We start from the raw sequence: 16,960 nt of genomic DNA, 5'->3' as shown, positions 1-16,960 counted from the left end.
AGAAGTTACTTGGAATGGTTATCCACTGACCTGCCTGCATCACATACCACATCACATATTTATTATCACGGTGTGTTGAGCTGACTAGACTGTTATAGAAAAGAACTCTCTGTATCCCAGAAGAGGTATGGGGCATAAAATGGTATTAGACAGAGGAAATGATACAGTTTCTTATTATCATATGACTTTAACATCAATAGTCATGTAACGTAAGGCAGTGTAAATAGATACGGTACTTCACTCTATTACTGGATGCATCTCTTATGGAAACCTTTGATGGTAACAAACTGTGATAGGAAGTCAGGCTTAATTATGCATATTCCATCACATTTCCCAAATGTTGCACAGAAAGAAAGAAACAAAACTAGAGGGAGCACATTTGCATGCTACAGCTCTGTCAAGAGATAGGTAAATCAGAAATAATAATTAGGTAACTTGCTACCTTGGCATTTTAAAATCACAAAAAATATGGAATGGATATCAGCTCCATTACTTACAAGGCTTGACACTGCAATAGATTATTTACTCACAGTTTTAAAGTATTTATGCTGCTGTTGCAGTAAAAGGAAATCATACCATGAAATTGTGAACATAAGCTTTTTCTGCATCTGCAAGCTTTAACTGGTTCAGTTGATTAATCCATAAGGCGCTATTTTAATCTGTACATCAAAATGTCAATCCACGAACTGTGTGTTAAGGGTGTATTTTTTATATAAAAAAACAGCAACTAATTTTTGCACAGATGTGCTATTGCATTAGGGAAGGGGAAATTTATTATTATGTGAGCTTCTGGTGTTCGTGTGTGTCAACCTGAATAATGCCCTGAGTCCCTTCCGATTCTTGGGTTTCTGCATCTGTGGGGGTAGAAGGTATGACAATCAGCTTGCCTAACCAGTTCCTCTGTCTAGGTGATTTCATTTCATTTCATTTCTTTATTTATTTATGATTTCAATAGTTTTACAATCATTTTAACATTTCAAAACTCAACTTCCTTCCTCTTCTTTCTGTGGTTCCTTAAATCTATTTTTTACATTTCCTGCATATTCTAAATTAACTTAACTTATTCTCTTATTCATTTAATTTAAATATATGCTCTTATGAAACTGTAGGTTATCACAATAATCCTGCCAGTGTCCTTATCTGTTTACAGTTTGTTTGTAAATATTCAATAAACCATTACCATTCTGTTACAAAAAGTTTGTCATCTTGATTTCTTATTTTTTCTGGTAAGTTTCGCCATTTCTGCATACAGCGGTACCTCGGTTTTCACACACCTCTGTAGTCAAACATTTTGGAACTCGAACACCAAAAACTTGGAAGTAAATGCCTCAGTTTTTGAATGCGCCTCAGAAGTCGAACAGGAAACACAGCTTCCATTTTGAGTTTTCCATAGTAAGGCTTCTACTTTGAGGCTTCTGCTTTCAGTTTTTGAATGTTTCAGAACTCGAACAGACTTCCAGAACAGATTACATTCGAAAACCAAGGTACCACTGCATTCCACAAGTTTTGTATCCATTCTTCTTTCATTGGGACTTCCCCTTCTTTCCATTTCTGGGCAAATAACATTCTTGCCGGTGTTGTCACATACATGAATACATTTCTATACTGTTTAGGTAGTTCTTCCCCTATAATTCCCAAAAGTAAAGCTTTTGGGTTTTTTTTTTTACAAATGTTATTTTAAACATCTTTTTCAATTCATTATAATCATTTCTCAGTGAGCTTTAATTTTACTACAAGACATATGATAAAAAAATACATTTTTTCTCTTATTTCCAACACTTACTTGATTTTGTTTTATGCATTTTTGACAATTTAGTCAGTGTTAGATACCATTTATATAACAGTAGTTTTCTCTTAAACTATAGCATGTTGTAAATTTTATATCTGTATTCCACAATCAATATGACCAATATCTACTGCCCAGTGTATCACTGAATATTTTACTTGCTCATCCTTTGCCAATAATATCTTACAGATTTCAGACAGCAATTTAACATTACATTCCAACAGATCTCTCTCCAATTGTGATATTTGTACCCCAAACTGTCATATCCTATCTTTCTTAAATACTTCATTCAAATGATGATATTGTATCCATGTTTTTAGCTTTCCTGATAAATCCTTAAATTCTTTTAATTTATACTCTCTTCCTCCTTGCTTTAATATATTTCTATAATTTGTCCAACCTTCTATCATATTCTTTTTCATTAGCGCTATGGCTTCCAAAGGTGAGAACCAAAGTGGTATTTTTGTCTCCAACAAATTTTTATATTTATCCCATACTCTATAAAAATCTTCCCTAATTAATTGGTTTGTAAATCCTTTATGTACTTTCACCTTTTCATACCACAATAGGTGTGCCATGTAAGAAAACTCCAAGTGACTTTGTTGTTGTTGTTTAGTCGTTTAGTCGTGTCCGACTCTTCGTGACCCCATGGACCATAGCACGCCAGGCACTCCTGTCTTGCACTGCCTCCCGCAGTTTGGTCAAACTCATGTTCGTAGCTTTGAGAACACTGTCCAACCATCTTGTCCTCTGATGTCCCCTTCTCCTAGTGCCCTCAATCTTTCCCAACATCAGGGTCCTTTCCAAGGATTCTTCTCTTCTCATGAGGTGGCCAAAGTATTGGAGCCTCAGCTTCACGATCTGTCCTTCCAGGGAGCACTCAGGGCTGATTTCCTTAAGAATGGATAGGTTTGATCTTCTTGCAGTCCATGGGACTCTCAAGAGTCTCCTCCAGCACCATAATTCAAAAGCATCAATTCTTCGGCGATCAGCCTTCTTTATGGTCTAGCTCTCACTTCCATACATCACTACTGGGAAAACCATAGCTTTAACTATACGGACCTTTGTCGGCAAGGTGATGTCTCTGCTTTTTAAGATGCTGTCTAGGTTTGTCATTGCTTTTCTCCCAAGAAGCAGGCGTCTTTTAATTTCGTGACTGCTATCACCATCTGCAGTGATCAAGGAGCCCAAGAAGGTAAAATCTCTCACTGCCTCCATTTCATCCCCTTCTATTTGCCAGGAGGTGATGGGACCAGTGGCCATGATCTTGGTTTTTTTGATGTTGAGCTTCAGACCATATTTTGTGCTCTCCTCTTTCACCCTCATTAAAAGGTTCTTTAATTCCTCCTCGCTTTCTGCCATCAAGGTTGTGTCATCTGCATATCTGAGGTTGTTGATATTTCTTCCGGCAATCTTAATTCCGGCTTGGGATTCATCTAGTCCAGCCTTTCGCATGATGAATTCTGCATATAAGTTAAATAAGCAGGGAGACAATATACAACCTTGTCGTACTCCTTTCCCAATTTTGAACCAATCAGTTGTTCCATATCCAGTTCTAACTGTAGCTTCTTGTCCCACATAGAGATTTCTCAGGAGACAGATGAGGTGATCAGGCACTCCCATTTCTTTAAGAACTTGCCATAGTTTGCTCTGGTCGACACAGTCAAAGGCTTTTGCATAGTCAATGAAGCAGAAGTAGACGTTTTTCTGGAACTCTCTAGCTTTCTCCATAATCCAGCGCATGTTTGCTATTTGGTCTCTGGTTCCTCTGCCCTTTCGAAATCCAGCTTGCACTTCTGGGAGTTCTCGGTCCACATACTGCCTAAGCCTGCCTTGTAGAATTTTAAGCATAACCTTGCTAGCGTGTGAAATGAGCGCAATTGTGCGGTAGTTGGAGCATTCTTTGGCACTGCCCTTCTTTGGAATTGGGATGTAGACTGATCTTCTCCAATCCTCTGGCCATTGCTGAGTTTTCCAAACTTGCTGGCATATTGGGTGTAACACCTTAACAGCATCATCTTTTAAAATTTTAAATAGTTCAGCTGGAATATCATCACTTCCACTGGCCTTGTTATTAGCAGTGCTTTCTAAGGCCCATTTGACTTCACTCTCCAAGATGTCTGGCTCAAGGTCAGCAACCACACTACCTGGGGTGTACGAAACCTCCATGTCTTTCTGGTATAATTCCTCTGTGTATTCTTGCCACCTCTTCTTGATGTCTTCTGCTTCTGTTAGGTCCTTACCACTTTTGTCCTTGATTATGGTAATCTTTGTATGAAATGTTCCTTTCATATCTCCAATTTTCTTGAACAGATCTCTGGTTTTCCCCATTCTATTGTTTTCCTCTATTTCTTTGCATTGCTCATTTAAGAAGACCCTCTTGTCTCTCCTTGCTGTTTTTTGGAAATCTGCATTCAGTTTCCTGTATCTTTCCCTATCTCCCTTGCATTTTGCTTGCCTCCTCTCCTCCGCTATTTGTAAGGCCTCGTTGGACAGCCATTTTGCTTTCTTGCATTTCCTTTTCCTTGGGATGGTTTTCGTTGCTGCCTCCTGTATAATGTTACGAGCCTCCATCCATAGTTCTTACTTACAAAATGTAAGTAGGTGACTTACAAAAATGTAAAAGTCCAAAGCATGATGTAAAATCAGAAAAAATCAGAAAAAAGTAAAATCAGAAAAAAGTAAAAGTGGTACAATGAATACAAAAAAAGCCATACAATCACCTATAAAACAAGAGCAAAAATAAAGCGTTTAAGGTATGTTTTATTTTCTAACGAGGAATTTTGTTCATTTATGTTTGTTATAGTGCATGTAGTATGTCTGAGAATGGTATATTTTGTAATGGAGAAAATTACATGTTATTTGAAATTTAGACAAGGACTAGAAACTTGAGATTTTTTTCTATATGGTGTGGCACCCTTTATTACTTATAGAGCAACTTCAATATTCTCAAGAAAACCACCATCACAAGACTCGGTAATTTGGAATTATACAAAAACTACCAATGTGCCTTATTTAAATACGTACATTTTTCACCTTTCTACTTAACCCACAGACTGCATTTACAGTACTATGCATGTCTGTATATTTATTTTGTTTTGTATTAATGTTCTCTATTTCTGATTTTTTGTTATAGTTCCTTTACTTGTCTTTTATCGACTGAAAAATGAACTAAAATATTTACCAAAAATTGTATATTTTGCTGATTTGCATTCAAATAAAATCAAATAACTAATCAGTTTAAAAGACAGACAAGTCTCCAGACTTAATTATTTAATTAGTTGACAGCCAAGTTATTTTCAACAACTGAATTAACCAAATGCATCTCAAAAATGAAGTAAAATAATATCAGAAGGCACAGAATAAACTGTCTCACCTTCCATCCTGTCGGCTGATGGTGTATCCATAATCATTGTGGTTTTGGAAACTCACATTCACGCCAACCAGGGGGGTTCCATCTATCGCTACCACCTGGCCTCGAACAACACAAGCACGTCTGCATTAAGACAGGGTGAAATGAGCATAAATAAAGGAAGATGCTGAGACATCCAATGATAGTTGTACAGGTTGTACAGTGAAGTACAGCATTATGACAAACTTCTGAGAACTGCTTCACCATCACAGCAGTGATGGACCCTGAGGGAAAGAGAAGCGGAGGAAAGATAAGTGACAAAAGCATAGATTGAAGCAGAGGTGGCGCGCTGTGGAGGAATTGTTAGGAAAGGCCTAGGCAGGTCCACAGCAACCATCCTGCTGTACCATTGTCTACCATTTCCCTTGGCCACTGAGGCTGAAATGGCATTGCCAGTGTGAGCTAGAGAGGTAGGAGGAGGAACAGTGTACACAGTTAAAGTAAGGGTAATTTAACCCCCCACTCACCAGCTGATGAGCAAGGTTTAATCCTCCCCAGTTTTGCAGGATTCCATACAAACTCCATCCTGATTCGGGAAGGGGCTTGCATTGCAATCCCCTAACAAAATGGGGTCCCTTGCATGGATTTTGCAGAGGACTCCACCATAACCATCAACCTTTCCATTGACACTGAACTGGATAAGCATATTGGCAATGCAGTCATGGCAATGGCTTGTCTCTCTCTCTCTCCCAAAATGGTATGGGAGAATGTGATGCTAACAACCAATCCTAAGATGGTCTACCAGCCTTGCATGTTGAGCATGCTGCTTTATGGAAGTGACTTACGACCACCAGGAACGATGCTTCAACACCTTCCCCATGTGCCGTTGTCAGGAAGATTTGGGGCATCACATGGCAGGGCAGAGTCTCAAAGAAAGATGTGCTCACCTAATACCACAGTCCTACCAAGTACACACTCCTGTCTCAGTGACATCTGCACTGGTTTGGGCATGTCCACAAAGTGGCACGATCCCCAGGGACATGTCTTCAGGCACCAGGTCCCTTGGCAGATCAATATCTGTTACAGATTCTGCAAGCAAGGCATGAAGGCTAGCAACATCAATCCCGCCAAGTGGGAATCCCTTGCAGAAGACTGTAGTGCCTGGAGACAGATAGGTCATTCATCCACAACAGTGAACAAAGGACGGGTGGCCACTGGATAGAGCACAGAGAGAACAAACACTGTGATGGATCTGCATCACAAAACCAGATGCCTTCATCAGCCCCAGCTGCAACAAATTATGTCTCTCTCGTATGGATCTCTACAGCCACAGCAGGCACTGCAACTCTCCAAATGTTTGACTTCACCCCCAAAGTGGTCTCCCATTGTCTCCCAAGACTGACAGATGCCAACAGCAGTAACAATAAGAGCCTGCTGAATCTAGCCAATGACCCATCTAGTCCAGCACCCTGTTGCTCTAGTACCCAACCAGATGCCTATGTGAAGCCCTCAAGCAGGACCTGAGTACAACTGCAACCTCTCCACTTGTGATTTATAGTAACTCATATTCACAGGCATACTGACCCTGATAGTGGTGGTAGAACATAGCCATCATGGCTAGTAGTTATGGATAGCCTTAGGTTCAATGATTTCTTTCTCTAGCTGTATTGTCTTGCATTTTCAATTGCTTGTACTTTGTCTTACATATAATGTTACAAGTCTTTTCTGACCAACAGAAGAGGCATTAACTTATGAAGTGTATGTCTGATAGACAAACTAACAAATGGCAATTTTACTCAAAAAATGTATAATTTATTGCATCAAACGTTGCAGTGAAATGTATTAAGGGGAAAAGGTCTGGTAAGGTTTATTCATTTCCTTCCTACTGACAACACTGGTCTAAGCAGCCTCGGGAGAGCAATTAACTCAAGGCCTAGAATAATTTTTGTCACATGTATGAAGGCAAATCAAGCAAATTGCTAGCAATATGTGGCTAAAAATGAGTAAACTATTTTAATATGCACACCCTCAATCCATGGCCACAGTATGAACATCAGACTGTCAAGTCTTTTCACGCTTTAAGTAGGTTGATATATTTGGCTCATTTAGAAATGCTAAAGGGTCCATCGTGAAAGGTAAGTGACTGAAGGGCAATCTGAACACTGGTGTTATATTGTGACTATAAGTGAAATCTAGTAAGTGCCAGTCAAAATTTTCTCTCTGCCATGAACTAAGCCGTGTCAACTCCCCTATCTCAGTGTTTGCAATACAGAGATAAAACAATGGTCACCTTTACAGGGTTGTATCAAGGATTACTGAGATAATGTATGTGATATGCTCTGAATACTTGATACAATGCACCAATGCTTAGTATTGATATTGATTTTTGCCAAGTGTCACAGGAAATGTTCATGCAAAGTCACATAGGGATCCTCTCCAGGGGTGAATGCCATGAAATCCTTTGTTGTGACCTTGGGTGGTGGTGGTTGTTTCAACTGCAGCATCTCCTCCTCATACCTTTGCTCCTCCTCCTTTTGATGGATACACTCCATCAAAATTGTGCTTCCTGCTGTTCTTTCCCATGCTTCTGTTCATCCCCATGTTGAAGGAGACACATTACCTCTAGGAAGTCACACTCCATTTCCTTTAGGTCCAGTTCTCCTAATTTCAACTGGGCCTGGTCTGCAGACATCTGACCAGACATCTGTTTCTAAAGGCTTGCAATGTGTTACATTGAACACAGGTACAAATTATCTCCACACCTGTACAATTCTTTATGTGAAAGAGATTTGTACATGCTGATTTGTACAGCTCAACTACTGTGTACACCTTTTACACTGTTACACATACTGTACACTATACATGTAATGCTTGGAAAGTTCCTTTTAAAAAGAAACTAGTTCAAGTGGTTCAAGTTCATCCTCTGCAAAAAAATAAACCTGTTGCAGTCTGTCCTTTTACAAAACAGTTCAAGTTCATTCAAATGAACTTTTTAGTTCATAATTTCTTTATTCCTAGCAAAATGTGTTTTTCAGCATTCAGAATGTTACAAGCTGCTGTATAGCATCCAGAAGTAATTCTGGAGCCACACAGAAAGAATAAGATGCCTGGCATATTGGATGTCAATGTGTGAAACTTGCTGCATAATTGTTGTATTTCCATGCTACAAAAGTATTGTGCTGCTTAATCTGTGCCAGCCACAAAGCTGTTAAAAGAAGCACAAGATATCATTCACTTTGTTCCTGTACATGCACTTATTGAAAGAGACTGAATTTCTTCCACAGGCAAGGCACAAAAAAAGTGACTCACATTCCTCCCTCCCTTCTTATCATTTAGCAACAGTGATTAAGTGCTAAAAGTGCTTAGCAACATTATAGCCTCTGTAAATGTTTCATAAGCCTTATAATGCTACTTCCACTTTTTGTTTTCCAACTTTAGAAATAACCACTTGCCATATATATATATATATATAGCTATGAGAGAAAGGAAGTGAACTTGAAGATGAACTAGGAATCATTCAAAGTTCTACCCCCAAAATGAACTTAATTTGTCTTTAATTATGGAAACTACTATCAGGTTTATAGGGATGCAGGTGGCGCTGTGGGTTAAACCACAGAGCCTAGGGCTTGCCAATCAGAAGGTTGGCGGTTCGAATCCCCGCGACAGGGTGAGCTCCCGTTGCCCAGTCCCAGCTCCTGCCAACCTAGCAGTTAGAAAGCACATCAAAGTGCAAGTAGATAAACAGGTACCGCTACAGCGGGAAGGTAAACAGCGTTTCCATGTGCTGATCTGGTTCGCCAGAAGCGGCTTTGTCATGCTGGCCACATGACCTGGAAGCTGTATGCCGGCTCCCTCGGCCAATAATGCGAGATGAGCGCTGCAACCCCAGAGTCGGTCACGACTGGACCTAATGGTGAGGGGTCCCTTTACCCTTTAATTTTGTTTTTAAAGTTTTTAAAATGGCCTGGCAGAGAGCTTTCAGCCTTACAAAATGCTAGCAGTAGTTGATCTGAAATCACAGTCCAGTACAGTTCCCAAAACAGTCAAGCCATGGTCTATCAATTATGAAAGTCTCTGCCCTGCTTCTCTTTTTATTCCTCCCAAATAAATCAGCCAAACCAACTCCGCCTTTTTGAAAAACGTCGCTGCTGTCACTCTGTCGATATATTTCCCCCGTCTCTGGCTGCTGACACCAAACAACCCTTCTGAACTTAGAATCATAGAATTGTAGAGTTAAAAAGGACACCAAGGGGCATCTAGTCCAACCCCTCTGCAATGCAGGAATCTCCACTAAATCCTCCTATGAAAGAGAGTCCACCACCTTCCGAGGAAGTCCGTTCCACTGTCAAACAGTTCTTACCTCTAGAAAATTCTTTGTGGAGTTTAGTTGGATTCTCCTTTATTGTAACTTGAATCTATTGGTTTGGGTCCTACCCTCCAGAGCAGGAGAAAACAAGCTTGCTCCATCTTCCACGTGACAGCCCTTTAGATATTTGAAGATGGCTATAATATCTCCTCTCAGTCTCTTCTTTTCTTCCAGTATTAGATAAAGTGGTACAGCATTCAGACACAGGGTGAATAATAATGTTTCAGACCATATTATGATTTTACTTAAGAATTTAGCAAAAGGAAAAGTTAAGCAGGTTGAGGAAATAATTTTCAGGGCGAAAGACTCTAATTTTAAAGTTTGTGTAGTTCTCCATTAGAGTTTAGAGATAAAAACATCCAGTTATACCTATTCTAGAATGTTTCCTGAATCAAGCCAATACTTAACAATTTTCACCCCACAGTTCAGCTTGTGGATCCCTTTGTGGTCCTCTCTTGGTTTCTTCCTCCTGCAGCATCCAACTGTAAACTCCAACACTTTCCAGTGTTCATGCAGTCTTAAAAACTGTTTATCCCTCTTCTTCTCTTGCAGCTCTTAAACTCCAGCTCTTCACAACAAACTCCTCAATGTATAGGCTAACTTCCAGCACTTTAATCAATCAGTAGATGAGTAGTTTCTTAGTTAACTTTCTACTTCCCCTGAATTGCCATGTTCTTAGGAATAACTTTTGAATCTCCTGTGCAAAACACATCCTCTTAAACTTTTGACCCTCCTGTGAACAGCATTCTGAGCTAAACATTCCCTTGAACTTTTAACATTCATATGAGTTGTTTTTTTAACCTTCTTATGCATGAGAGGCTTTAGAGCAAAACCATTCTATAACCCATTACTTGCATACAAAAACACTAACACAAAATGCTGAAATCCCTATTCCTTCACAGGGGCTTTTTAATACCTGCCTCTTATTGCTTCCATATCATACAAGCCTCCCAGCTTCCTCTAAAAGCATGTTCGGCATCCAATTTTGACATTCAGCACAAAGAACAATTCAGATCCATATCCTGTGCTAATTGCAGCACATAGGAAATGAATCCAAATGTTCCCTTTTTTTGTTTTCAAAGGTAGAAAGGTCATTTTTTCCTTCTTCCTATTAACCTTTGGTCCAACCTTGAATCTGTTTTGCACCTATCATGGTCTAACCTAATATTTTTTATTTAATTACATTCATATCCTGCTTATCTTTCATGATGGATCTCAGAGTGGTATGTGTGGAGTCCTCAGGTGGCTGCCAATCCAGGCACTGATTTAATAAAGATATTATCCTATCCTTATTTTGGGATTTCTCCCTCTCTAGTACATCAGCACAACTAGCTATATTTTCTCCTTCAGTACAACAATGTATAAGAACCAAGAAATCTAATTTACAAGCCAGGGTACATGAGAAACTGTTAGGCATTATGGATGATCTGTGGCTGTCGACACCAGTACATAAATTATAGTTGCCTGGGGTGGGCTACTGTATAAAACCTTATGAGCTGCATATTTCAAATGTTACTCCTTTTTCAGAGGAAAATATCTGTAACCTTGCCTTCAGAGCATTAAACTACTTCTCTATAATCACACAGAAACACACATATGTATTATAGACTCAAAGGTATACCATTCACCCACACAACCACCATTATTTTCCAGCAAACTGAATCTAAGGCACATTGATGATAATTCCCTGTTTGAATAAAAACTGGTGAGAATTTCCTGGCAGAAACTCCTGGTTGGATGAGGAATTACATCATACTATTCCCTGACAGAGGAGGAATGACCAGCTGGTTCAGGAAGACCAGTGATGCAAGCCATGGAGGGACTGAACCTAGGCCTTGCCACCAGGCCTGAGCCAGTCAGCCAACAGCCCCTTTGACCAGAGAACCAAAACAGGCCCCCAAGAGGCAGCACCTCTTGAACCAGATTCACCCTGAGGAACTGTCCCTTCTGTACCCTAGAGACCTCATGCTGACTGTGCTGGCATTTGGAGTTAAAACGCTAACCAGAAGTTGAACTTAATACTGTGCATTCCTACTGAAGGGGCACACTTAACCTTGATAGAATCACGATGAGACTCTGAGTTTAGGAAAATAAGAAAGCTACATTCATTCTGGAAAGCATATGCTGGCTAAGAAAAATCCTAGCTAAGGTGATGTTGCCTTGAGCCATGCTTGCTCTTGTACCTCAGTAAGCAGGACGAAAAAGATGTATCCTCTACTAAGATGAGGATGGAGAAGCAGGAAGCAGGTAATGAAGCCAAAAACGCTATCAGTCTAGCACCTGAGGTAAGGTCAACACAGGTTAGGTCAGACAGGACAGTTGAGGAAACCTGGAGGTTCCTCCCTCTATCTACTTTTTCCTATGCAGACACATCAGCCTCCAAGAAGAGTTGCATCCCAATGCTTACAATAGACTGAGAGGTGACAGAGTGCAAGGCTCAAAGATAAAGGACTACTCTTTAAAGTCATTCTACTTTTCATGAAAGGGGGAGAGATCAAGACATATAGAAGGCCTCAGTTGAACTTCAGACCTTGTCAGGAGGGTAAGACTAATAGCCATAATTGCAGTATGTTGCCTCCAGGATCAAAAGCAGCATTGCTTCTCAATACAGTCACTTGGGAACTACAGGAGATGGCTACTGCCCTCGTGTCATGATGTCGAGCCTTTCAAGAGACATCAGGGCTAGCCACTGTGGGAAACAGGATGCTGGACTAGACAGGCCTTTGCTCTGATCCAGGAGAGTTATTTCTGCTTAGACTTACCCAAGCTCATGTGACTCCAGCCTGATACTACCTGCTTAAGCAAGCCACCTTCAGAGGTTTGTTGTGGCTGTAGGATCCTGCTCATTTTTAGTTCAGCAACAGAACAAACTGGTTTAAATATCTTTATTGATTTAAGGTACACAGAGCTATTTGTTAGATCAGGAAGATCTTTCTGTTCTTCTCTACAGTGGTACCTCGGGTTACAAATGCTTCAGGTTACAAACGCTTCAGGTTACAAAGACCGCTAACCCAGAAATAGTATCTCAGGTTAAGAACTTTGCTTCAGGATGAGAACAGAAATTGTGCTCTGGCGGTGTGGCGGCAGCAGGAGGCCCCATTAGCTAAAGTGGTGCTTCAGGTTAAGAACAGTTGCAGGTTAAGAACGGACCTCCAGAACAAATTAAGTTCTTAACCAGAGGTACCACAGTACTATAATAATAATAATAATAATAATAATAATAATAATAATAATAATAATATTTATGCCCCGCCCTTCCCAGTCAAGACTGGGCTCAGGGCGGCTAACAACAAGAATATCAAAGCAAGCATGAAAGAAACAATTCAATTAAAATGCAGATTAAATACAATGTTAAAATTCAATTTTAAAATTAGGAATCTACAAGTGCAACCTCATTTAAATATCTGTAGAATAAAGCCTATGGGGAGGGTAACACTGGGGTCAGACTGAGTCAGTCCAAAGGCCAAGCGGAACAGCTCCGTCTTGCAGGCCCTACGAAAGGATGACAACTCCCACTGGGCCCTAGTCTCCCGAGAGAGAGCGTTCCACCAGGTCGGAGCTAGTACTGAGAAGGCCCTGGTCCTGATCGAGGCCAGTCTAACCACCTTGTGACTCGGGATCTCCAGTATGTTATTATTTGTGGACCTTAACGTCCTCTGCGGGGCATACCAGGAGAGGTGGTCCCGTAGGTACGAGGGTCCTAAGCCGCATAAGGCTTTAAAGGTCAAAACCAACCTGACCCTGTACTCCACCAGGAGCCAGTGCAGCTGGTAAAGCCCTGGATGAATGTGATCTCACGGTGAGGACCCCGTAAGGAGTCTTGCCGCAGCATTCTGCACCCGCTGGAGTTTCTGGGTCAGTTTCAAGGGCAGCCCCGTGTACAATGATCAAGCCTAGAGGTGAGCATCGCATGGATCACTGTGGCCAGGTCAGGCTGAGAAAGGTAGGGGACCAACTGCTTAATGCAGCAGAGATGGAAAAATGCCACCTTGGCTGTGGTTGCAACCTGAGCCTCCATGGAAAGGGAGGCATCCAAGGTTATATCCAAGCTCTTGACAGAAGGGGCTGACACTAATTGAGCCCCAGGGAAAGATGGAATTTGCCCCCCCCCCCGGCCCCATGTCATCCTGCCCCAACCAGAAGACCTCTGTCTTCGAAGGATTTAGCTTCAGCCGACTATGCTGGTTTCTGACCACATTCCAAACAATGCTGGTTTCTATGCCAATCCAAACAAACTAAAACAGATCTAGATCATGTGCATCATTCAAGAGTCTCCCAAATGGCTCTTCCTTCACAAACTGCACCAGCTTAGTCCTACATGTGAAGTGTCACTTTGCCTTTAGAAATTTATCCCCAATTTAAGAACAACCAATGAAGAAGCCCAGTTCTGGATTTCAACTTTTTCACAGGAATATAAGTATTTGTACATCTAGCCCAGTGTTAAATATTGACTAGCTTTCCAGTGTCTCATCAGCCACCTGGAACGGCCCCCACCCCAATGGAGATGTCAAGGATTGAACTTGGGACTTTCTGCATCCAAACTATGAGCTTACTAATGACCTACAGTTCCTGCCACAGCAGTCAGAGCCTATTCTGTTATAGCCCCTGAATTCTTTGGGCAAGGGAATAGGAAGCTGCCCTTTATTGAGTCAGGCCATTAGTTCACCCAGCTTAGTATCGTCAACACTGACTGCCAGAGGCTCTTCAGGGTTTCAGACAAGACCTTCCTATCTGGAGATGCTGGAGACTGAAATGTTGTTCTATCACTAAGCTGCTATGGCCCTTATGGTCCTATGCCGGAAAACACCCCAAAGACACATAGCCTTTCCTGCGTGTAGCAAACAAATGCATCAGCATACATCACCCTGCCTATGGTATGCTCATTTACCGCATGTGGGGAGTCCTTATGGCATGGTAAGTTTCGCCCAAAGGTCCCCAAACTAGTGAACAAGATTAACACATATGAACTCAAAAGAAACATACAATAAAAGTACAAGATATACATCAATCAAAACAACAAAAAATAGCATCAGAATTCAACCAAAAATACAGAAATATCATAGAATGTTACCATGAGGTCCTGAGACGATTCTACATGGGGCCATTTATCTTTCAAAAGGATGTATCCTTCTTGGTCAGAGCTTCCAAAAAAAAGCTTTAAAAAGTCAATCCCTTTCCTCCCACTACTGCAGCACTCTTCTTGTTGTTTTAAATGCAGACAAATGTAAACTACTTTTTATTAAGTTATTGGACATTTTTGCATGTCAACGCTATTTCATGACTGAAAACTGAAAACAGTATATATGTGTAAATGACCTATGCAGCAAATCTAAAATATCTGTTTATGGCCTTACTTTAAGTGTGGAGAAGACCAGGCAATATCCCCCAAAGAAGTTATCGAGGATCATTTAATTCCACACACACACACACACACCATTCCCACCCGTGTAGTGGTTGAGTACCTTCAATTTGGAAAGCAGTTTTCAGTAGTAAAGAAAACACACAAAACACTTACCTGCTCTCAAATGAGACATCTCCTCGGATTACATGAGTGCTTTCCTTGCCAATAAGAAACTTGATTCTATCATAAAAGAGCCTTGGAGGATGCTGAGAGAAAGGAGGCTGGCTCTGCTGAATGAGGTCAAGGGGATCAGGGGACCCTTGACAGAGAGGGCTTGAATAGCAATTGCTTTGCTGGCAGCAGTCAGGGTCTATACAGTCTGTCAAACCATCTGAAATGGATAATACAGGGAAAAAGTTGCAATACAGGAGCCAAAGGATTGACGGCTGCGAAGAATGCATTATTTATTTATTTACTTGCATTTACGATCTCTTCCTAGGAAACATCTCAAAGAGACTTAACAATAGAAACACAATGGATAATATATACAGTGGTACCTCGGTTTAAGTACACAATTGGTTCCAGAAGTCTGTACTTAACCTGAAGCGTACTTAACCTGAAGTGAACTTTCCCAAGTAATGGAAAGTGGATTAATCCGTTCCAGACGGTCCACGGAGTACTTAAACTGAAGTGTACTTAACCTGAAGCGAACTTTCCCATTGAAAGTAATGGAAAGTGGAGTAATCCGTTCCAGATGGGTCCGCGGAGTACTCAACCTGAAGCGTACTTAACCTGAAGTATGAGTGTAATTGGTTCTGGAAGTCCGTACTTAACCTGAAGCATACTTAGCCTGAAGCAGACTTTCCCATTGAAAGTAATTGAAAGTGGATTAATCCATTCCAGACAGGTCCACAGAGTACTTAAACTGAAAGTACTCAAACCGAGGCGTACTTAAACCGAGGTATGACTATATGACAATCTATGACAATATATATTTATGACAATTTCAGTATTCCTTGTTTACCATCCATACATCTATGTCCTACTTTTTCTCTGCACAATGAAGTACCTGTGAAAGAAGGGGAAGGGTGAATCTCCAATGGGGGTGATAGAATGGGGGTGATAAAAGGCTAGGTGGCCTATAGTTGGAGGTAACAGCCCCTGGACTGGTGGTAAATAAAGAGGTAGGTAAATAAAGAGGTAGCCAGTTGAGGGGAGAGTTTAGACTGAAGTTGGTGGTGCAATAGGCAGCAGAAGAATGGAGAATGAGCACTCACACTTTACATTGTACTTTACATTGTGGGTGCCCTTTGCAGGATCGCGCATGGTGCTACAGTTCCCAGAGAGCTTACTGGCAAACAGGAGCTGGCTTGCCTCTCAGTGTTAACTTTTGGAGGTTCGTGCCCAGCCTCAGTAATCTTGCTGGCCAGCCCCATTTATAAATAGGGGGTGGAGCCAACAATAGGCAGCCAGTCGGCTCTGGAGATTTACCCTCCCTACCCTCCTTTTCTTTAATGTTTCTTGTTTGCAGGTTCCAGGGTCCCCCTCTTAAAGGGGTTATATATATGGGTGTCACTGGCCATACACTGAAAAGTTGTCAGTGAACTACCCTGCGTGCTGTGATATGGGCTTGGCTGCCTGTTACACTTACGTCTCACAGAGCACCCCCATATCCCATTTACCCTGATGAGCCCCAGTTCCCCCTGGCTGGGGGATTGGGAGGGATAAACACCCAAGGTCTTTCTACATTCAGAAGTTTAATAAAGTTGTGGCCTAATTTTAATTCCATATAGGTAATGTTGTCAGAGTCTTTATTCCTTCCTTATGATCCCTGGGGGCTGGGGCTGTCACTACCTGGTAACACAATCCAAGAAGGTAAATAAATTGAAAGCAGAGTAGCGAGGTAAGGAAAGCAAGGTGTGGCACCTCCTATTCAATATGAAATGAGGAAGAGAGAAGAAAAAAGGAGATACATGTTGGACTGCTGTGAGATCAGTAAGCAGAAGAATTAAGGACAGAGATAAGCAGCTTACAATGTGAGATAGGAAGATCAGAAAATAATACTGTACAATAATCTATATGTGAAAGAACGATAAGCTGAGTTAAAGTTTTATC

General features: G+C 41.0%; 1 protein-coding gene across 3 annotated transcripts in view; it reads right to left on the bottom strand.

Annotated features, from left to right (window-relative positions):
- Window positions 1–16,960, bottom strand: part of TENM1 (teneurin transmembrane protein 1) — a 375,340-nt gene that overhangs the window by 101,633 nt on the left and 256,747 nt on the right. For all 3 annotated transcript variants that reach the window (XM_060270164.1, XM_060270166.1, XM_060270165.1), the window contains exons 15-16: window positions 15,020–15,236; window positions 5,163–5,282 (exon numbers count right to left, since the gene is read on the bottom strand). In XM_060270164.1, the coding sequence (XP_060126147.1) occupies window positions 5,163–5,282; window positions 15,020–15,236 (337 nt within the window). The remainder of the gene's footprint in view (window positions 1–5,162; window positions 5,283–15,019; window positions 15,237–16,960) is intronic.

The sequence above is a fragment of the Zootoca vivipara genome, chromosome Z (assembly GCF_963506605.1).
Source record: "Zootoca vivipara chromosome Z, rZooViv1.1, whole genome shotgun sequence".
Classification (NCBI taxonomy): Eukaryota; Metazoa; Chordata; class Lepidosauria; order Squamata; family Lacertidae; genus Zootoca; species Zootoca vivipara.
The sequence above is the reverse complement of the archived record's forward strand: the minus strand, read 5'-3'. Positions and strand labels throughout refer to the sequence as shown.